This window comes from Rhinoderma darwinii, chromosome 2 (genome assembly GCF_050947455.1).
Source record: "Rhinoderma darwinii isolate aRhiDar2 chromosome 2, aRhiDar2.hap1, whole genome shotgun sequence".
Taxonomy (NCBI): Eukaryota; Metazoa; Chordata; class Amphibia; order Anura; family Rhinodermatidae; genus Rhinoderma; species Rhinoderma darwinii.
The window spans coordinates 113,768,221-113,790,494 of record NC_134688.1 but is presented as its reverse complement, the minus strand read 5'-3'; the positions used below and the strand labels follow the sequence as shown (position 1 = coordinate 113,790,494).

Below are 22,274 nucleotides of genomic sequence, written 5' to 3'. Positions count from 1 at the left end.
AATAGGAGAAGTGAATAGGAGAAGGCTATAATACTGTGAAACGCCACTAGAAGGTGATTCATAGTAGGAGAAAGGAACGATGGAGTAGCGGTGCTTGCCGCTGATCCCTTAAAACAGATGATAAGCAGCTATGAAGGATAAGCGGCGCTTGTGCCCCGCTGATCCTTCATAGACGCCAATCAGCTGTTTTGAAGGAACAGCGGCTAGCACCGCTGCTCCATCAAGCGCCCCCCCACACATAAAAGCACAAAACCCCCCAAACATGTAACCACGCCACACACAAACCCCCCCAAACAAAGCCCCGCAAACATGCAAAACACCGCCACCTGGACGCACGCACACACTTTACCTGCAGTGCGGCCGGTCTTGAAAAAAATTGCGCCGGATTTCCCCCTTCAAGCCAGCTGCTATGCTGGGTCGCTCTGAACTGCGCATGCCACAGAAAATGCGCAGTTCAGAGCAGAAGCACAGGATATACGAATGGTTCACTTTCGTATGTCCTATGCCCTGTAGCTGCCATATTTCATCTGAAGAGACACATACACAGATTAAATAAAACATGGCAGCCAGTAGTGTTAATAAAAAAAAACATTTTATGTAAAAAATAACGTAAATATAAAAATTTTATTAAATAAAAACACATAGACTAATTAAAAAAATAATAATTCATGACAACTTTCCTTTAACCCCTTAACGACCAAGGACGAAAATGAACGTCATGGTCGGCTGCTAGTTCCCGCACCATGACGTTCATTTTCGTCCGCATTTCAAACTGTCACTCTGTGTAAACACAGAGTGACAGACCCGCGCTGACAGCTGTCCTAGACAGCTGAGACATCAGTCTCGCCGGACAGCGGACCATCGCCGCTGCTTTCGGCAGTTAACCCCTTAAGTGCGGCGACGGATTGCCGTCGCCGCATTTAAGTGGTTTGAAGCACATCAGCAGCCCCCACGAAGTGATCGTGGGGGCTACCGATGCTTGTCACGGCAATCGGAGGTCAGATAATGACCTCCGGGTTGCCATGTACGGAAGCCTCGGAGGAACAGCCTCCGGCCGTTCCTCCTCTGCTTCCTGTCAGTGTGAGTCACGTCACAATGACAGAGTACATCACACTACGTGTGTAGCGTAATGTACTCTAGCAGCGATCAAAGCTGCAAGACTAAGTGTCCCCTAGTGGGACAAGTTAAAAAAGTAAAAAAAAGTAATAAAAATGTTTTAAAAAAAGTGTTAAAAAATAAAAGTTCTAAGTTATATAAACACTAAATGCTTTTTTTTCTTATAATAAGACTTTTATTATAGAAAAAAAATGAACACGTTAAAAAAGTACACATATGTGGTATCACCGCGTTTGTAACGAACCCAACAATAAAACTATAATGTTATTTTTCCCCGCACGATGTACACCCCAAAAAAAATCAATAAAAAACTACGACAGAATCGCAATTTTTTTGGTCACCACCGCTCCCTAAATAAAGAATAAAAAGTGATCAAAAAGTCGCATGTACCCGAAAATAATACCGATAAAAACTTCTATCCGTCCCGCAAAAAACAAGCCCTTACACAGCTTTTTTGACTAAAAAATTAAAAAATTACGGCTCTCAGAATATGATGACACAGAATTTTTTTTTTTTATAAATAAGTCATTTTATTGTGCAAACGCTAAAAAAAAGGACCAAAAGGTAACCGTACCAACCCGCAGAATAAAGTAAAAATGTCATTTATAGCGTACGGTGAGCGCCGCAAAAAGAAACCCTAAAAAACGGTGTCAGAATTCCTGTTTTTTGCTCAGGATTGCAAAAAAATTGAATAAAAAGTGATAAAAAAAAATCGCTTGTACCCCAAAATGGTACCAATGAAAACGACAGATTGTCCCGCAACAAATAAGCCCTCACCCAGCTCCGGTGGTGAAAAAATAAAGAAGTTCTGGCTTTCAGAATATGGCGATGCAAAATGTGCAGAGTGTTCCAAAAGCGGATAAGATCGGGCGCCATTTATCAGTGTGACACCGGGCACATATCTATGAAATATTATTTATTTACCCCATTATTATACCCTCTTATTATGCCCTGATGTACTCCACACAGCTTACATATGCCCTAATGTACCCCGCACAGATTAGATATGCCCCCACATTATAAACTGAAATACCAGCGAAACCCAAAACAGAAAAACTACCAAGCAAAATCTGCGCTCCAAAAGCGAAATGGCGTTCCCTCCCTTCTGAGCCCTGCAGCGTGCCCAAGCAGCAGTTTGCGCCCACACATATGGCGTCGCCATACCTGAGAGAACCCGCTTAACGTTTTATGAGGTATTTGTCTTCTGTGGCACAAACTGGGCACAACATATTATGCACTAAAATGGCGTATCAGTGGAAAATTGCAATTTTCAGTTTGAACCATCCGCTGTGCATTAACCCCTTTGCGCACTATGACTTAATTGCCGGTCATGGTGCGGCGGTTGATGTATGGAGCCGGCTCACGTGCTGAGCCCGCTCCATACGCTGCGGGTGTCGGCTGTGTATTACAGCAGGCCCCCTCGGTACTAACGGACAGGTACAGTGATCGCTCTGTTACAGAAGCCTGTAAGAATAACAATATACTGCAATACATTAGTATTGCAGTATATTGTACCAGTGATCCAATGATCGTTGGATCAAGTCCCATAAGGGGATTGATTAATAAAATGTGTAGAAGAATTATAGTTATTAGTAGTGAGAATTTTTTTTTTTAAAGTTAAAAAAACAAAACACCTTTTCGCATTTTTCTTCTAAAGTAATGTAAAAAAAATGAACAAAATTGGTATCGCTACGTCCGTAAAAGTCCGAACTATTACAATATACCAATATTTAATTTGCACAGTGAACACCTTAAAAAAATTTAAGAATTGAAACCGGCAAAATCGCTATTTTTTTTTTTTTGTCACCTTCGCTCTAAAAAAAAAAATGTAATACAACTTTTGAATCACTTTTTATGTACCAAAAAATGGCACCAATAAAAACTGCAGCTCCTCCCGCAAGAAATAAGCCCTCCCACCACTCTATTGATGGAAAAATAAAAAGTTATGGCTCTTGGAAGGCGGGGAGTGAAAATCTAAAATATGAAAGCAAAAAATGGATCAGTCCTGAAAGGGTTAATTCATTTCTAATGAAAAAAACTTTTGACCACATGTGGGGTATTTCCGTACTCGGGAGAAATTGCTTTATAAAAAATGGTTGTTTTTTTCCTCCTTTATCCCTTGTGAAAATGAGAAAATGCAACATTTTAGTGGAAAAAATGTTGATATTAATTTTCGCGCCCTAATTCCAATAAACTCTGCAAAAGACCCGTGGGGTGTAAATGCTCACTATACCCCTAGAAAAATTCCTTGAAGGTTTTTCCAAAATGGGGTCACTTTTGGTGGGTTTCCACTGTTTTGGTCCCTCCAGTGCATTGCAAATGCGGCATGGCACCGAAAACCATTCCAGCAAAATCATAAATCCAAATGGCGCTCCTTCCCTTCTGAGCCCTGTTGTGGGTCCAAACAGCAGTTTATTACCACATATGGGGTATTGTCGTAATCGGGAGACATTGCTTTACAAATTTTGGGCTGCATTTTCTTCGTTATTCCTTGTAAATAATAAAAATTTCTATGTTGTTTCAGAAAAAAAGTAGATTTTAATTTTTACAGACTAATTCCAATATATTTAGCGAAAAACCTGTGTGGTCAAAATGCTAACTATACCCCTAGATAAATACCTTATGGGATCTAGTTTTCTAAATGGGGTCGTTTATGGGGAGTTTCAATCGTTCTGGCAGCTTAAAGCCTCTCCAAATGTACAGTGGGGCCTAAAACATTTTCAAGCAAAATATGAGTCCTGAAAGCCTCCGGGTGCTCCCTTCCTTTTGGGTCCTGCCGTGTGTCCAGGCAGCGCATTAGGGCCACAATGTTGGTATTTTTGAAAACAGGAGAAACAGGGTGATAGATTTTGGGGTGTGTTTCTTCATTCTCATGGTCGCTTTACAAAGAAATTGGTCTTCAAACTGATACTTTTATGAAAAAAAGTGAAATTTTTTTTTTCACCTGCTATGTATTAAATTTAGCAAAAAACTGTGGGGTCAAAATACTTACTATACCCCTAGGTAAATACCTTAAGGGGTCTAGTTTTCTAAATGCGGTCATTTGTGGGGTTTCCATCACTCTGAGACCTATGAGCCTCTGAAAACCTGGCCTGGTGCAGGAAAACAAAATGTACTTCAAAATGTATAAAATTATTATTCAATTTGTAAGTCCTCTAAATTGCTGAAAATTTATTTTATTTTTTCAAAAGTGCTGCCAAAATAGAGTAAAAAGATGGAAATATATATTTAATTAAAAAAATTGTACAGTATGTGTGTACATATGTGACATATTGCAGTTAAAAATAGGGGAAAATGGTAATTTTTACAAAATGTCTTCAATTTTTCTATTTTTTAATTAATTTCCGCAAATCGTATCAGTCTACTTTTACCACTAAAATAAAGTACAACATGTGACGAAAAAACAATGTCAGAATTACTTGGATATTCAAAACTTTCACAGAGTTAGGCCTCATGCACACGACCGTATTTTTTCCCACCCGTAAATACTGGCGTAAATACGGGTCCGGTGTCACACGTATTCCACCCGTTTTGCACCAGTATTTACGAACCCGTGCTCGTAAATATGGGTCCGGTGTCACACGTATTCCACCCATATTTACGAGCACGTTTTTGGCGGCAAAATAGCACTGCACTAATCGGCAGCCCCTTCTCTCTATCAGTGCAGGATAGAGAGAAGGGACAGCCTTTTCTGTAATAAAAGTTAAAGAAATTCATACTTACCCGGCCGTTGTCTTGGTGACGCGTCCCTCTCTTCACATCCAGCCCGACATCCCTGGATGACGCGGCAGTCCATGTGACCGCTGCAGCCTGTGATTGACCTGTGATTGGCTGCAGCGGTCACATGGCCTGAAACGTCATCCAGGACGTCGGGCCGGATGTCGAGAGAGACGCGTCACCAAGGCAACGGGCGGGAGACCGGACTGGAGGCAGCAGGAAGTTGTCGGTAAGTATGAACGTCTTTTATTTTTATTTTTTACAGGTTTATACTGATCGGTAGTCACTGTCCAGGGTGCTGAAAGAGTTACTGCTGATCAGTTAACTCTTTCAGCTCCCTGGACAGTGACTATTTACTGACGTCGCTTAGCAACGCTGCCGTAATGACGGGTGCACACATGTAGCCACCCGTCATTACGAGAGCTCCATAGACTTCTATGGACTGTCCGTGCCGTTATTATGGCCTGAAATAGGACATGTTCTATCTTTTTCAACGGCACAGGCACCTTCCCGTGAGAAAACGGGAAGGCACCCGTCGCCAATAGAAGTCTATGAGCCCGTTATTAGGGGTCGTAATTACGACCCGTAATAACGGGAGTTTTTACGGTCGTGTGCATGAGGCCTTATTCTCTGATAAAGTCAGACATACCAGATTTGACAAATCTGGCTTGGTCATTAAGGTACAAACATGCCCGGTCATTAAGGGGTTAAGATGTTGAAATCCCCGGACAGAGCGGCGGCAACGCTCAGGCCAGGGATTCCGTTCCTGGAGGAGCCACTAACAGACACTGTCCATATATGGACAGTGACATCAAGGGCTTTTCCAAGACAGGAGTCCTCGGCCAGAGAGCTTGCGCTGCTCGGAATCTGGGACTGTCCCACTGAATCCCGACGGTTGGGAGGTATGGCCGCATGTACGACTGCCGCGGCCCCTTTAAACATCTGATTGGTGGCGCTGCCGATAGTCGCAGCCCCACAGATGTAATATTGATGGCCTATCCTAAAGGGGCTTTTACACCAGCCGATATTCGGCCGATGCAGCGAGCGCCGATCAACAAGACATCGTTGATCGGCGCTCGTTTGCTCCTGTCACACGGAGCTATGGATGGGGACGAGCGGTCGTTACTCCGATCGCTCGTCCCCATACATTATCACATTGGCAGCGCTTCTCCCTGTTTACACAGACGTGCTGCCGACAACGATAATATTTTACTTTTTTTAAACTATACGATCAGACGATGATCCAGAGTTTGCTCGTTTATCTGCTGATCGCCGCCCTGTTTACACAGGGCAATTATTGGCAATGAGCGTTATATGTACGCCCTTTCTGCCCAATAATCGGCCAGTGTAAAAGGGCTTTTAGGCTCTGCTTGACTTTTAGGGTATGTTCACACGACAGCGTCCTTAACGGCTGAAATTACGGGGATGTTTTAAGGAGGAAACATCCCCGTAATTTCAGCCGTAACGGCATGTGCAGGCGCTTGAACTGGATTCAATTGGAGTCAATGAATAACGGCTCCAATTACACCCAAAGAAGTGACAGGTCACTTCATTGACGCGGGCGTCTATTTACGCGCCGTCATTTGACAGCGGCGATTAAATATGCGTCTCGTGTGAACAGACAAACGTCAGCCCATTGCTTTGAATGGGCAGATGTTTGTCAACGCTATCGAGGCACATTTTTCGGACGTAATTCGGGGCAAAAACGCCCGAATTACGTCCGTAATTAGTGCGTGTGAACATACGCTTAGCCACAACAATTGTTATGCATGTTTTACACTTTGATGCAAAATTGCATATACTTGGCAGTGCCTATAAATGAAAAGTGCTGGGTGGCATTTTTACAATGTGTCAGGTGTATACTTTACTTTCAGAAAATATGTGGGTTATGGGTATGGGGTATAATGTGATTTTTTTTTAAAAGAATGTATAATAAAGATTTTATTTGTGTATGTCAAAAGTGTGAGAATTGTCCTGAAACCGCTGTAACCGAAACAGGGACACCGTTTATCGCGCGTATTCGTCGGATGTCGTTATGGGCGTGTCCATTATTTGAGGGCGGGGCTTGAGTAAATAAAATATATCGCGATCTATATTCTTCTTGTCACGTATGAGATACAGCGTTGTCTTAGCAGCCGCACGTATACAATATAGAATAAAACATGGCCGGTGCAGCTACTGACGACCGAGTCATAGACATTCATCACAAAGTCACAAGATCTCCCTCCACTTCCGCTCTGTGCTCCTCCCCTTACACCCGGTGATACACACGTCCCTCCCGCCTGGCGTCTCACACCCTCCGCCATGCTCACCCGGCTGCTCAAGGAGCACCAGGCGAAACAGAATGAGAGGAAGGAGCTGCAAGGTGAGCGACGGCTTCCTGGCTCCGCAGCAGGGGCCTAGCCATTTTTCTGAAGCCTCGGGCTAAAGTCTCGGCCTGGCAATAGAGCGTGTTCTCCATGGTAACGCGGCGCCTCGGCCTCGGGACTGATAGGAGGGCTCTGCTGTCAGTCACTGTGTACGGTGGACGCGACACCATGATGGTTCTCTTATATATAGGACACATGAGGCCGGTCATATGTTACCTGTATTTCCCTCATGATTTTCACTTCATGTCGGTGAGCAGCGCGTCAAATAAGACGATCACATACAATCATGTCAGAGACTTATCGGATGTGGTTGTACGTTTGTGGTGATTGACCGAACAAGCCAAAGTTCTAGAATCGTCAATTTCAACCTCTTTTTATCTGTGTATGTTTATCTGAAAGGTTTCCATGGTAACAGTCTACAAACAGACCCTGTGTAGTCTGACGCTACAGTCATACTCCCTTGGGATTGTTCCCTAACGCATGCGAATTGGTAGGATGACTGCAGGATCAGGCTGCACAAAGTTTGTAGTGTTACCATGGAAACTTAGCTCTGCATTGGAGCTTTAGACACACAATGATAGATTTTTTTAATTCGGAATATTAAATGCATTGGAATTAAAAAAAACAACAAAATGTGTAGGAAGGTGAGCATCCTCTTAGGCTATATTCACAAGACAGTGGGAAAAAATGGCCATTAAAAACTGATCAACTGTCAGTTTTTCATGTCAATTTTGCATCAGTGTGTCTCCAAAATGTCAGCCATTTAAAAAAGTATATATTAAAAATGGATATAGGAAAGCGCTACACAAAGGAGTAATAATAGGTAGATTTATTTTGCAAAGAAGGGCAACGCGTTTCAACGCAGAATCTGCGTCTTCATCAGGCCAAAAAAAATTCCGGGGTTCCGTCGGGTGAACCCTGCAACGGAAAGTGAAACCACAGCTTCCGTTTCAGGCACCATTGATATCAATGGTAACGGAAACATCACTAATGGTTTCCGTTCGTCACCATTCCGGCAGGTTTCCGTTTTTCCGACGGAATCAATAGCGCAGTCGAAACGGAAGCTGTGGTTTCACTTTCCGTTGCAAGGTTCACCCGACGGAACCCCGGAACGGAAAGCCAACGGTGATGTGAACAGGCCCTCCTCTATTTCCAGTCCGTCTGTCCGCTTTTAATGGCTGTTTGACATCCGTTTTGCATCCGTTTTTCATGACACTATTTACAGCCCCCCTGTAGGCGATGGCACGCAGCCCCCCCCTGTAGGCGATGGCACGCAGCCCCCCCCTGTAGGCGATGGCACGCAGCCCCCCCCTGTAGGCGATGGCACGCAGCCCCCCCCTGTAGGCGATGGCACGCAGCCCCCCCCCTGTAGGCGATGGCACGCAGCCCCCCCCTGTAGGCGATGGCACGCAGCCCCCCCCTGTAGGCGATGGCACGCAGCCCCCCCCTGTAGGCGATGGCACGCAGCCCCCCCCTGTAGGCGATGGCACGCAGCCCACCCCTGTAGGCGATGGCACGCAGCCCCCCCCCCGGTAGGCGATGGCACGCAGCCCCCCCCCGGTAGGCGATGGCACGCAGCCCCCCCCCCGGTAGGCGATGGCACGCAGCCCCCCCCCGGTAGGCGATGGCACGCAGCCCCCCCCCCGGTAGGCGATGGCACGCAGCCCCCCCGGTAGGCGATGGCACGCAGCCCCCCCTGTAGGCGATGGCACGCAGCCCCCCCTGTAGGCGACGGCACGCAGCCCCCCCGGTAGGCGACGTCACGCAGCCCCCCCGGTAGGCGACGGCACGCAGCCCCCCCGGTAGGCGACGGCACGCAGCCCCCCCCGGTAGGCGACGGCACGCAGCCCCCTCCCCCGGTAGGCGACGGCACGCAGCCCCCCCCCGGTAGGCGATGGCACGCAGCCCCCCCCGGTAGGCGATGGCACGCAGCCCCCCCGGTAGGCGATGGCACGCAGCCCCACCTGTGGGCGATGGCACGCAGCCCCCCCTGTAGGCGATGGCACGCAGCCCCCCCCCTGTAGGCGATGGCACGCAGCCCCCCCCCTGTAGGCGATGGCACGCAGCCCCCCCCCCTGTAGGCGATGGCACGCAGCCCCCCCTGTAGGCGATGGCACGCAGCCCCCCCCTGTAGGCGATGGCACGCAGCCCCCCCTGTAGGCGATGGCACGCAGCCCCCCCTGTAGGCGATGGCACGCAGCCCCCCCTGTAGGCGATGGCACGCAGCCCCCCCTGTAGGCGATGGCACGCAGCCCCCCCTGTAGGCGATGGCACGCAGCCCCCTCGGTAGGCGATGGCACGCAGCCCCCTCGGTAGGCGATGGCACGCAGCCCCCTCGGTAGGCGATGGCACGCAGCCCCCTCGGTAGGCGATGGCACGCAGCCCCCTCGGTAGGCGATGGCACGCAGCCCCCCCCGGTAGGCGATGGCACGCAGCCCCCCCCCGGTAGGCGATGGCACGCAGCCCCCCCCGGTAGGCGATGGCACGCAGCCCCCCCTGTAGGCGATGGCACGCAGCCCCCCCGGTAGGCGATGGCACGCAGCCCCCCCCGGTAGGCGATGGCACGCAGCCCCCCCGGTAGGCGATGGCACGCAGCCCCCCCCCCCCCCCGGTAGGCGGTGGCACGCAGCCCCCCCCCCCGGTAGGCGATGGCACGCAGCCCCCCCTGTAGGCGATGGCACGCAGCCCCCTCGGTAGGCGATGGCACGCAGCCCCCCCCCCCTGTAGGCGATGGCACGCAGCCCCCCCTGTAGGCGATGGCACGCAGCCCCCTCGGTAGGCGATGGCACGCAGCCCCCTCGGTAGGCGATGGCACGCAGCCCCCCCCGGTAGGCGATGGCACGCAGCCCCCCCCCGGTAGACGATGGCACGCAGCCCCCCCCCCCGGTAGGCGATGGCACGCAGCCCCCCCCCCCGGTAGGCGATGGCACGCAGCCCCCACCCCGGTAGGCGATGGCACGCAGCCCCCCCCCCCCCGGTAGGCGATGGCACGCAGCCCCCCCGGTAGGCGATGGCACGCAGCCCCCCGGTAGGCGATGGCACGCAGCCCCCCCGGTAGGCGATGGCACGCAGCCCCCCCGGTAGGCGATGGCACGCAGCCCCCCCGGTAGGCGATGGCACGCAGCCCCCCCCCCCGGTAGGCGATGGCACGCAGCCCCCCCCCCCCGGTAGGCGATGGCACGCAGCCCCCCCCCGGTAGGCGATGGCACACAGCCCCCCCCGGTAGGCGATGGCACACAGCCCCCCCCGGTAGGCGATGGCACACAGCCCCCCCCGGTAGGCGATGGCACACAGCCCCCCCCCGGTAGGCGATGGCACACAGCCCCCCCGGTAGGCGATGGCACACAGCCCCCCCCCCCGGCAGGCGATGGCACGCAGCCCCCCCCGGCAGGCGATGGCACGCAGCCCCCCCCGGTAGGCGATGGCACGCAGCCCCCCCCCCCCGGTAGGCGATGGCACGCAGCGCCCCCCCCCCCTGGTAGGCGATGGCACGCAGCCCCCCCCCCCCGGTAGGCGATGGCACGCAGCCCCCCCCCCGGTAGGCGATGGCACGCAGCCCCCCCTGTAGGCGACGGCACGCAGCCCCCCCGGTAGGCGACGGCACGCAGCCCCCCCGGTAGGCGACGTCACGCAGCCCCCCCGGTAGGCGACGTCACGCAGCCCCCCCGGTAGGCGACGTCACGCAGCCCCCCCGGTAGGCGATGGCACGCAGCCCCCCCCGGTAGGCGATGGCACGCAGCGCCCCCCCCCCCCTGGTAGGCGATGGCACGCAGCCCCCCCCCCGGTAGGCGATGGCACGCAGCCCCCCCCCCCCGGTAGGCGATGGCACGCAGCCCCCCCTGTAGGCGATGGCACGCAGCCCCCCCGGTAGGCGACGTCACGCAGCCCCCCCGGTAGGCGACGGCACGCAGCCCCCCCGGTAGGCGACGGCACGCAGCCCCCCCGGTAGGCGATGGCACGCAGCCCCCCCGGTAGGCGATGGCACGCAGCCCCCCCGGTAGGCGATGGCACGCAGCCCCCCCGGTAGGCGATGGCACGCAGCCCCCCCCGATAGGCGATGGCACGCAGCCCCCCCCCCGGTAGGCGATGGCACGCAGCCCCACCTGTGGGCGATGGCACGCAGCCCCCCCTGTAGGCGATGGCACGCAGCCCCCCTGTAGGCGATGGCACGCAGCCGCCCCCCCTGTAGGCGATGGCACGCAGCCCCCCCTGTAGGCGATGGCACGCAGCCCCCCCTGTAGGCGATGGCACGCAGCCCCCCCTGTAGGCGATGGCACGCAGCCCCCCCTGTAGGCGATGGCACGCAGCCCCCCCTGTAGGCGACGGCACGCAGCCCCCCCTGTAGGCGACGGCACGCAGCCCCCTCGGTAGGCGACGGCACGCAGCCCCCTCGGTAGGCGACGGCACGCAGCCCCCTCGGTAGGCGACGGCACGCAGCCCCCTCGGTAGGCGACGGCACGCAGCCCCCCCCGGTAGGCGACGGCACGCAGCCCCCCCCCCCCCGGTAGGCGATGGCACGCAGCACCCCCCCCCCGGTAGGCGATGGCACGCAGCCCCCCCCCCGGTAGGCGATGGCACGCAGCCCCCCCCCGGTAGGCGATGGCACGCAGCCCCCCCCCCCCCGGTAGGCGATGGCACGCAGCCCCCCCCCTTTAGGCGATGGCACGCAGCCCCCCCCCCCCCGTAGGCGATGGCACGCAGCCACCCCGGTAGGCGATGGCACGCAGCCCCCCCTGTAGGCGATGGCACGCAGCCCCCCCGGTAGGCGATGGCACGCAGCCCCCCCGGTAGGCGATGGCACGCAGCCCCCCCGGTAGGCGATGGCACGCAGCCCCCCCGGTAGGCGATGGCACGCAGCCCCCCCGGTAGGCGATGGCACGCAGCCCCCCCGGTAGGCGATGGCACGCAGCCCCCCCGGTAGGCGATGGCACGCAGCCCCCCCCCCGGTAGGCGATGGCACGCAGCCCCCCCCCCCCTGGTAGGCGATGGCACGCAGCCCCCCCCCCCTGGTAGGCGATGGCACGCAGCCCCCCCCCCTGGTAGGCGATGGCACGCAGCCCCCCCCCCGGTAGGCGATGGCACGCAGCCCCCCCCCCCGGTAGGCGATGGCACGCAGCCCCCCCCCCGGTAGGCGATGGCACGCAGCCCGCCCCCCGTGTAGGCGATGGCACGCAGCCCCCCCCTCCTGTAGGCGATGGCACGCAGCCCCCCCTGCAGGCGATGGCACACAGCCCCCCCCCCCCCCGGTAGGCGATGGCACACAGCCCGCCCCCCCCCCGGTAGGCGATGGCACACAGCCCCCCCCCCGGTAGGCGATGGCACGCAGCCCCCCCCCCAGTAGGCGATGGCACGCAGCCCCCCCCCTCCTGGTAGGCGATGGCACGCAGCCCCTCCCCCGGTAGGCGATGGCACACAGCCCCCCCGGTAGGCGATGGCACACAGCCCCCCCGGTAGGCGATGGCACACAGCCCCCCGGTAGGCGATGGCACACCCCCCCCCCCCCCCGGTAGGCGATGGCACACCCCCCCCCCCCCCCGGTAGGCGATGGCACGCAGCCCCCCCCCTGTAGGCGATGGCACGCAGCCCCCCCCCCGGTAGGCGATGGCACACACCCCCCGTAGGCGATGGCACACAGCCCCCGCTGCAGATGATGCCAGACCACCCCCGCCCTGTAGTAATCTTCCGGAACTGTCTCTGAATTCAGGACCGTCCCGAAAAATTTGCTACAGTTGACAACAATGCCCCCTGTACTAGCACCACACTACCCTTGTAGTGAGCGCAACAATACCCGACATTTAATTCCGCCTGAATGCCCTACATACTCCTATTTTTTGGACAGTCAATATTCACGGTCCGTTAAAAAAACGGCAGTCTGAATACAACCAGAGAACATCATTGTTCTGAAGACGGCCGTTCAAAAATCATCCATCACACGGCTGTTTTTCACTGTCTTGTGAATGTAGCCTTAGGATATGTTCACACGGGCTATTTTCAGCCGTTTTTCGGGCCATAAACGCCTTGAAAAACGGCTAAAAATTACGTGGCGCTGAACGCCTCCAAACATCTGCCCATTGATTTCAATCGGAAAAATGGCGTTCTGTTCCCACGGGGGGGCGTTTTTTACACGATCGTTTTTAAAAACAGCCGCGTAAAAAGATGCCCTGTAAAAAGAAGTGCATGTCCCTTCTTGAGCCATTTTTCGAGCCATTTTTCATTGACTCTATAGAAAAACAGCTCCAAAAACGGCCGTAAAAAACGCAAGTTGCTTAAAAACCGGCTGAAAATCAGAGGCTGTTTTCCCTTGAAAACAGCTCCGTATTTTCAGACGTTTTTTGTTAAGCGTGTGAACATAGCCTTAGGCCTGATTCACATGAGCGTATCCGTTTTACACGCGTATAAAAGGCGTTTTTCCTGCGTTGCAGTTCCGTGTGGAATCCGTGCACGGTGCACGTCTGCATTTTTGTACGCGCTTATGTCATGCGTTTTTTACGTCAGCAAAAAAACTGAAGGAGGTGTTTTATTTCTTCCTCCATTTCTTTAGCAACTGGTGCGTGAAAAACATGGACAGCACACCGATGACGTCCGTTTTTTTTCACGCACCCATTGACTTTAATGGGTGGGGGATGCGCAAAAAACGCACAAGAATAGGACATGCAGTGAGTTTCACGCAGCCGACACGCGCAGAGTGGAAAACACAATGTCTGAATGGCTCCATTGAATTTCATAGGTCCGTGTGACGTCCGTTATTTTAACGCGCATAACACAGACGTGAAATACGCTCGTGTGAATAAGGCCTAAGGCCCCATGCACACAAACGTATTTTTGCGGCCGCAATTCACCTGCAAATCTGCGAGTGAATTGCGGCCCCATTCATTCCTATGGGGCCATGCACACCACCGTGGTTTCTACGGTCCGTGCATGGCCCAGGAGCCCAGACCGCAGAAAGAACGGACATGTCTTATTACGGCCGTGTTCTGCTGTCCAGGCTCATAGAAAATAATGGACGCGGCCATGTGCACATGGCTACGGTCGTGTGCATGAGGCCTTAGGCTCCATTCATACGACAGTGAATAAAAAATGTCCATTAAAAATTGATCAGCTGTCAGATTTTCATGGCCATTTTGCATCAGTGTCTCTGAATTTTCATCCATTTCCAGTCCGTCTGTCTGTTTTTAATGGCCGTTTGTTATCAATCTGCCATCCGTTTTTCATGGTCATTAACTCCTACAGGACTGAGCCTGTTTTGGCCTTGAGGACGAAGCTGATTTTCTCAAATCTGACATGTTACCTTATGTAGTAATAACGTCGGAATGCTTTTACCTATCCAAGTGATTCTGAGATTAATTTCTCATGACATATTGTACTTTATTTTAGTAAAAAAGTTTGGTAGAAATGTTTCTAGGACGTTACAAGGCTTAGGCCTTATTCACATGACAGGGTCTGAGTGTCAGCTGATAAAATCGGCCGTTTTTCCCGTCCGGTTTGTATCCGTTCCGATTCCGTTCCAGGCCGGGCATATCTGGACAGTGACATCAGGGGCAAGTCCTGAAATGGAATCCCAATGTGGCCGGTGATTCCACTTCAGGATAAGCCCCTGTCGTCTGTGTCCATTTATGGACACTGAACGTTACTGGCTTCTCCTGGTGTGGAATCCCCGGTCACAGAGTGTTCGGGGATTCCGCTTCAGGAGTTGCCCTTGATGTCACTGTCTATATACGGACAGAAACATCAAGCGCTCTGTCCAGGAGCGGAATCCCTGAACACACGGGGATTCCGCTCCTTCAGGGAGCTAAAGTGGGGCTAGCACATAGCAGAGCAGGGAGATACCTTCCTGCTCTGCTATAGTGGCGTCGCTACAGCAGTAGCAGCAGCTTCTAGCGGCGCCATGGGAGGTGTCGCCGGGCCAGGGCGCTTTGAAAACAAGCAGGGGAAGGGAGCCAGCGCAGCGCCCCCTTCCACCTGCTGTACACCCGGGCCCTGCCACACAGTACCCCTGTATACAGCACCCCCACATTGTAGAAACTTACCTGCAGCATACAGCGCTTCGTCCGAATGGCATAAACTCCTCCTCCTCACATGCACTCTGCGCTGTGAGGAGAACGCGAGTGACGGTTAGACACGGCTGTCACTCGGGACACATTCCAGTGATGGCCGTGTATTACCCGGCCCCATAAACTTCTACGGGGGCCGGGTGAACGGCCCAAAATAGGGCATGTCCCATATTTTGACGGCCGGGTTTTCCGGCCCGTCAAAAAATCGGTCGTGTGAATAGCTCCATTAGGGGTATATTGTTCTTACTGCGGCCGGGTGACAACCGTTTTATGAACGGCCGTCACCCGGCCGGGAAACCCTGTCGTGTTAATAAGGGCTTAGAACTTTAGCAGCAATTTCTCATATTTTCAAGAACATTTCAAAAGCCCATTTTTTCAGGGACCAGTTCAGTTCTGAAGCTGCTTTGAGGGCCTTCTATATTCGAAAGACCCCATAAATCACCCAATGTTTTCAAAGTATTCAAAACCGCATTCAGAAAGTTTCTTAACCCCATAGGCGTTTCTCAGGAATTAAAGCAAAGTAGAGGTGAAATTTACAAATGTAATTTCTTTTTGCCAAAATTCATTTGTAATACAGTTTTTTCTGTAACACAGAAGGTTTTGGAGGTTAAATTCATCACACCTCGTGCCCCACAATAAGTGATAGAAAGCAGTTTTTATATTTATTTTTTTATTGTTGTGCAGATTATTACGGCCGCGCCAATACCTTAGTGACCAGCCCATTTTAGGCCCTAATGACCAAGCTATTTTATTCGTTTTTCTATAGTCGCATTCAAAGAGCTATAACGTTTTTATTTTTCCATCTACATAGCTGTATGAGGGCTTGTTTTTTGTGGGATTAGTTGTACTTTTTAATAGCACCATTTTTGGGTACATATAATTTTTTTATTAACTTTTTTTGGGGGGATTATAAAAAAAAAACTGAAATTCCGGCATAGTTCTATGCGTTTTTAAATTGACGCCGTTCACTGTGCTGCATAAATAACACATTACCTTTATTCTATGGGTCGGTACGATTACGGGGATACCACAAATGTAGAGGTTTTTTATGTTTTATGACTTTTGCACAATAAAAACACTTTATGGAAAAAAATGTTTTTTTGTTTTTTTTTTACTGTAACTTTTATTATTAATCTTTTTCACATTTATTATTTATTTCATTAGTCCCACTAGGGAACTTTACTGTGCGATCTTCAGATCGCTGATATAATTCGTATACCAGAGAATTATTGCCGGTCAGTGTAAATCTGACAGCCAATCTGTTAGGAAGTGCCTCCGGCGCGTCCTAAGAGGCATATGTCCAGGGCAGACCTGGGGGCTTTTATCAAGCCCCCGGCTGCCATGACACCCCATCGGAGACCCGCGATATCCCTCTGTAAACAAAGTTAAATGCTGGGGCCGCTATTGACGGCGGCATTTAACGGGTTAAACGGCCGCGATCGAAGTAAACTTCGGTCGCGGGTGTTGGAGTAGGAGCTCAGCTGTCATCAGACAGCAGAGCCCCGGCTCCAACCTGCACGGGAGACCCGTGCAGGACTTAGACTAGGCGAACGTGAAAAGGCGTCAGCCTAGCCTAAGGCCCCTTAGTGACCAACGTAAAAAGGCGTATTGGTGGTCACTAAGGGGTTAACATTACTTTATGTTTTTATTTTAATTTTAAACTGTAATGTCCTGGCATATATCTATCTATATGTTGATAGTAATGTACTGGTATATATCTATATGCCAGTTCATTAGCCTGTGATAGTACACAGGCAGTTGTTAGGACATACCTAAGTATTCCCTAACAGGAAATATGGTAAGACAGCCCTGGGGTCCTTCAATGGACCCTGGGCTGTCTGCCCATATATGGTATGTCCCTCAATCGCAGGGATTCCTGTGACGCGATCCAAGGGGCATCCCCCCTTCTCATTTTCCCCTGAATGCTGCAGTCCGGTGTGATCGCAGCATTCAGGGGAATAGCGGCGGAGATGAGCAGTTTCTCTGATCTCCGCCGTTAGAGCGGGACTGTGGGTGTGTAATAAAGTCATTGCCCCGCTCCTGACAGGAAGTGCGCGCGCGGTCAGCCTGAGGAGATGCGGCCGGCGCTGCACTAATGAGCGCCGGTTCAGGCACTGAGGACAGAACATGGGGGTGTTTTGCAGCGCGCCCGCCATGTTCTGTTTTCAGTGCCGCCACTCATTAGTGCAGCGCCGGCCGCATCGCATCATCCTGACGGCGCGCACTTGTTATCAGGACTCCGGGCGGGGCAATGACTGTATTACACAGCCGCAGCCTCGCTCTCATACATTCATGTGTTACAATACTGAGCTGTGCGGCCGCATCGCATCATCCTGACGGCGCGCACTTGTCAGGAGTGGGGCAATGACTGTATTACACAGCCGCAGCCCCGCTCTCATACATTCATGTGTTACTATACTGAGTTGTGCGGCCGCACAGCTAACTATCGAAATACATGAAACAACGGTTTCGAACCATTTGGGGATGCAGAGTATCGAAGTTTCGATGCATCGGTCATCCCTACCTCAGAAGCAAAGGAGCGCCTAGAGGACTTTGGGGCCTTCTTTTTTTTTTTTTTTTTTAAATATATTTTAGACACCATGTCAGGTTTGAAGAGGTCTGCTGTGGAAAACTTCACAAAAAAAAAGTTTCCCGTAGCCTTGGTGACACGTACCACTGCAGGCCGGCCTCCTGGGATAATGTTTCATCCCATGTGCCCGCTGCAGCCTGTGATTGGCTGCAGTGGTCACATGGGATGAAACATCATCTCAGGGGGCCGTCCTGGACGAAGAAGCACAGAATTCTGGGTAAGTACGGATGTAGCCATCTTTAACTTGATTCTGATAACTTGCTGCAGCGTGATATCACACAACAAAAGTCTAGATAAGAGATCTAGCCACTGTTTATTTAATGCGTTAAAAGTCAAGGTAAAGACGGCTACATCTAAATAAGATATTTTTTTTTCAGAATTTTGTCTTTTCCGGTGGAATTGCAGCTTTTCTGTCGAAAAAAATCGCACCATCTGCTATTTGTTGCAGGTTTTACCTCCTCATTGGATTCAATGGGCAAAACCCGCAACAAAAAAGCAGCGATTACGCAAATACAATTAACATACTGCGGATTAAAAAAAACGCACCCCAGGTAAACTTCTGTGCGTTTTTTTCCGCTCTGCATTTACGTAGCGTGTGGATGAGATTTGTTCAAATCTCATCCACTCTTCTGTTTCTGTGTTATGCTGCGGATTTTCCGCAAAGAAATCAGAGGAAAATCTGCAGTATTTACGCTACGTGTGATCCCGGCCTTGGGTCTCCGAGGCTTTCCTTCCCATTTTCATTTTATTGTCACTCAGGTTGGTATCTACCTCATAGCTTATCTTCAGGTTCGCTTTTACATATTCATGAACCCCCTGAGGAAGCGGGACATCGCGAAACGCGCGTTGGGGTACACAGCTGCTGTGTGGGAAGACTTTGCTGAGATGCGTAAGACTGGCCTTTCATCAGAAAGTAGGAGTTACTTGGGTGCACTGGCGATCCCCCTTGTTGTGTTTACAGAGAGTTACTAGGGATGGGAGCATTTTCCCTGAGGTTTCTAAAGGTTGCTTTATGTTCATAGTCAACCACATGCTGCACACTATTTTCCATGAGTGGGCGCTGTTCCACATTATGGATTACTAATTATTTTGTGATCAGCATTTGACTAGTCTATCCTGCTGTACCACTTACCTCTATTACCTTGTCATATTACCATTCCTATATATATTTGGCTATGTGCTCCTTTTTTTTTTCTGAAATGGTTTGGAGTGGTCTATTGATTTATTATGGGAGGGTGTTCATCCGAATGTTACCTTGCCCCAAATATAAATGCGATTGGAGTTTGTATATTGTTCTCTTTTATATATTTCTAATGTGGCTATGATTTACATGCAATAAGTCCCAGTTCCAATTTATATGTTTTACTCTATACCTGTTATTTGGAAATGCTCACCCCTCGATTTTTTTATTTGTTATTTTTTTTAATTTTTTTATTAATACCTTGAAAACTTTAATAAAAATGGATTACACACAAATGTATGGCCTGGCGGTGTTTCTCTCTGATACTGTATTCTGACCAGCACTGCGGCCCCTTCTCTTCACCAGGACCTCTAAATCTTATGACATCATCTAGATCAGTGTTTCCCAACCAGAGTTCCTGGTTAGGGCTCATCCAAACGTAACGGAATTTCTTGCAGAAAATTTTTACATTTCTAAATTCTGGGAGATGGAAAAATTATTGCAACCTGCCCAAAGATGCCTCTCATAGGGGCAGGCAACCTATCTTGGCCAGAATATTGATCGTATGATTCTTTACTAGCCTCCTTGCCAAGTTTCTTCAAGGTGAGAAGGATTTTTCACTTATTGACGTGAAAAGCGCTTCCAGCAAACCCTCACCCTTGTTTTGTAGATGCCCTTGGGGTTCCATCTTTACTCGCAGCTTTGACATTTGAGTGGCAGGGCTCCAGATAAATGTATTTTATTTCTAAGTATGACATTGAATAAGTATTAAGAGATACGGGCTTTACATGGGACAAATCATTTTGCATAGTTAACAGACTTTGTATAGGACAAAGGACCGAACTCCGTGTTTGATATTGTACTGGTTTCAATGCTGCAGTACTAAGTAAGGAATGTGTTTCTTTTAACAGAGAAGAGAAGGAAGGAGGCCATCGCTGCCGCTACAACCCTGACAGAGGCTTTAGTAGATCATCTAAATGTTGGGTGAGTGAATATCTTCAGGGATTTAATAATGTACGACCCCCTCCCCTGCACACGCTGCAGATTTTGTTGCAGAAATTTCTGCAACTTTAAATCATTTCCATTCAACGTTGTTGATATGTTAGATCCTAGCGTTCCTCCGTGCGCCCGCAATGAAAATAAATAGTTTTTCATCATCTCGGGCATGGCACGTAAGGATAATTTACAGGAATGGCTCTCACCACATCCCCCATCCTTAAAACTGTTCCTACAAAAACTTTCCCATATCTTCAGGATGGACTGGGTGGAAGCCACCTGACATAAAGAGCTTAAAGAGAACCTTTCTCCTCCCCATACATGTGCAGCATGTAATGGGGAGGGCTGAACAAACCCTGGGGCATGTTACATTTTTTTTTTCTACCTCGCTCCGTTATTTAGATATCGGTGCCATTATATTTGGCGCCCGATGTTTTAATAACCCCCTGAACAGTCAATGGCTCGTGTACTGGCAAGGGGGCAAGTTACTATGTCTGTGACACTGTCCAATCAGATACGGACAATGTTACAGCAAGAGCGAGGAATGAGAGTGTGTGCGCACGCGCGCACACGCTCTCACTCTTCAGCTTTCAAGATTAGTCTTCTGCCGAACTGGCAAGGGGGCGTGTCACTGCTATGGACAGTGTAAGAGTTGGGGAGAGGAGAGCGAGCTCTCATCTCTTCAGCTCTTGCGAGAGATCAGTCTTGTATTGTCTGCTGAACTGGCAAGGGCACGTGTCACGTGTCAAGCGCTCCCCAGCTTACACTGTCCTAGCAGTGACACGCCCCCTTGCCAGTTCGGCAGAAAACTAATCTTGAAAGCTGAAGAGTGAGTGCGTGCACGCGCTCACACTCTCATTCCTTGCTCTTGCTGTAACACTGTCCATATCTGATTGGACAGTGTCACAGCCATAGTAACACGCCCCCGTGCCAGTACACGCCCCGTTGACTGTTGAGGGGGTTATTTAAATATCGGGCGCCAAATATAATGGCACCGATATCTAAATAACGGAGGGAGGTAGAAAAAAAATGTAAAGTGCCCCAGTGTTTGTTCAGCCCTGCACATTACATGCTGCACTCAGCTGGACATGTATGGGGAGGTGAAAGGTTCTCTTTAAAGTTAAAAAATTCTTTACCTTGTGCGAACCATTTATTGATATTTTTCCGCCGCATATAAAACAAAAACCCTGCACATTTCAAGATACCGCATGGTATCCTGAACAAACAATCGCAGGAGTCTCACCAACTAGGTGAACAATTTTGGCTGTGCTGATAACACCCAAGTATTAAATCTTTTTTTCTTCACTCATTTGAGCAAAATGTTCTCAGTACCCTATGACTCGCACGTCCTCATCTTGATCCTAAATACCTCGCCCCCACATGCTTAACTAATTGATGATCTTGGTGTTCTGTCATTGAAGTTGCTTTTGATTAAAATGATATCTTGCATAAATCGAAAACTCCTTAACGCCGAAGGACGGATATATCCGTCCTCAGCAGCTGCTAGTTCGCGCAGGAGGACGGATATATCCGTCCTGTGATGGCGCGGGTACTGAGACTGTACCCACGCGATCAGCGGCAGGAGCACGGCTGTTATACACAGCCTGGCTCCTGCTGCAACTGCCGGAATCGAAGCGCGCTCCGATTCCGGAAGTTTAACCCATTAAATGCTGCTGTCAATAGTGACAGCGGCATCTAATGTGTTTGACAGAGGGAGGGAGCTCCCTCTGTCACCCGATCGGCGCCCCCGCAAACAAATCGCGGGTCGCCGTCGGGTTTCCATGACAGCCAGGGGTCTTACAAAGACCCCCAGGTCTGTCTTCCGCAACTGCCTGTTAGGCGATGCCGGAGGCATGACCTAACATGTTGCCTGTCAGTTTTACACTGACCGGCAATAATGCTTTGGTATACTAAGGATACCAAAGCATTATATATGCGATCGGCAGATCGCATAGTGAAGTCCCCTGGTGGGACTTTAAAAAAAAATGTCAAAGGTGGTGGTGTATGTCTGTATGTGAAAAGTGATATGAAGGCGAGTGTGAAAGAGACAATAGTGGGTGAAGACTGTGAGGAGGTTGAAACCTTGTGGGTGGAACTAGAAAGGGAGGTAAACACTGAAAAAATTACTTTTGGTGTAATCTATAGACCCCCCAATATAACTGAGGAGATGGAAGGTCAGATATATAAACAGATGGAGCGGGCTGCACAGGCGGGTACTGTAGTGATAATGGGAGATTTTAATTTCCGGGATATTA

At 50.8% G+C, this 22,274-nt stretch overlaps 1 protein-coding gene across 1 annotated transcript in view; it reads left to right on the top strand.

Annotated features, from left to right (window-relative positions):
- The first annotated feature begins 6,939 nt into the window (after positions 1-6,939).
- Positions 6,940-22,274, top strand: part of BLOC1S1 (biogenesis of lysosomal organelles complex 1 subunit 1) — a 29,667-nt gene continuing 14,332 nt past the window's right edge. The window contains exons 1-2 of the mRNA XM_075852160.1: positions 6,940-7,198; positions 19,935-20,007. Coding sequence (XP_075708275.1) covers positions 7,138-7,198; positions 19,935-20,007 — 134 coding nt within the window. The 5' untranslated portion in view covers positions 6,940-7,137. The remainder of the gene's footprint in view (positions 7,199-19,934; positions 20,008-22,274) is intronic.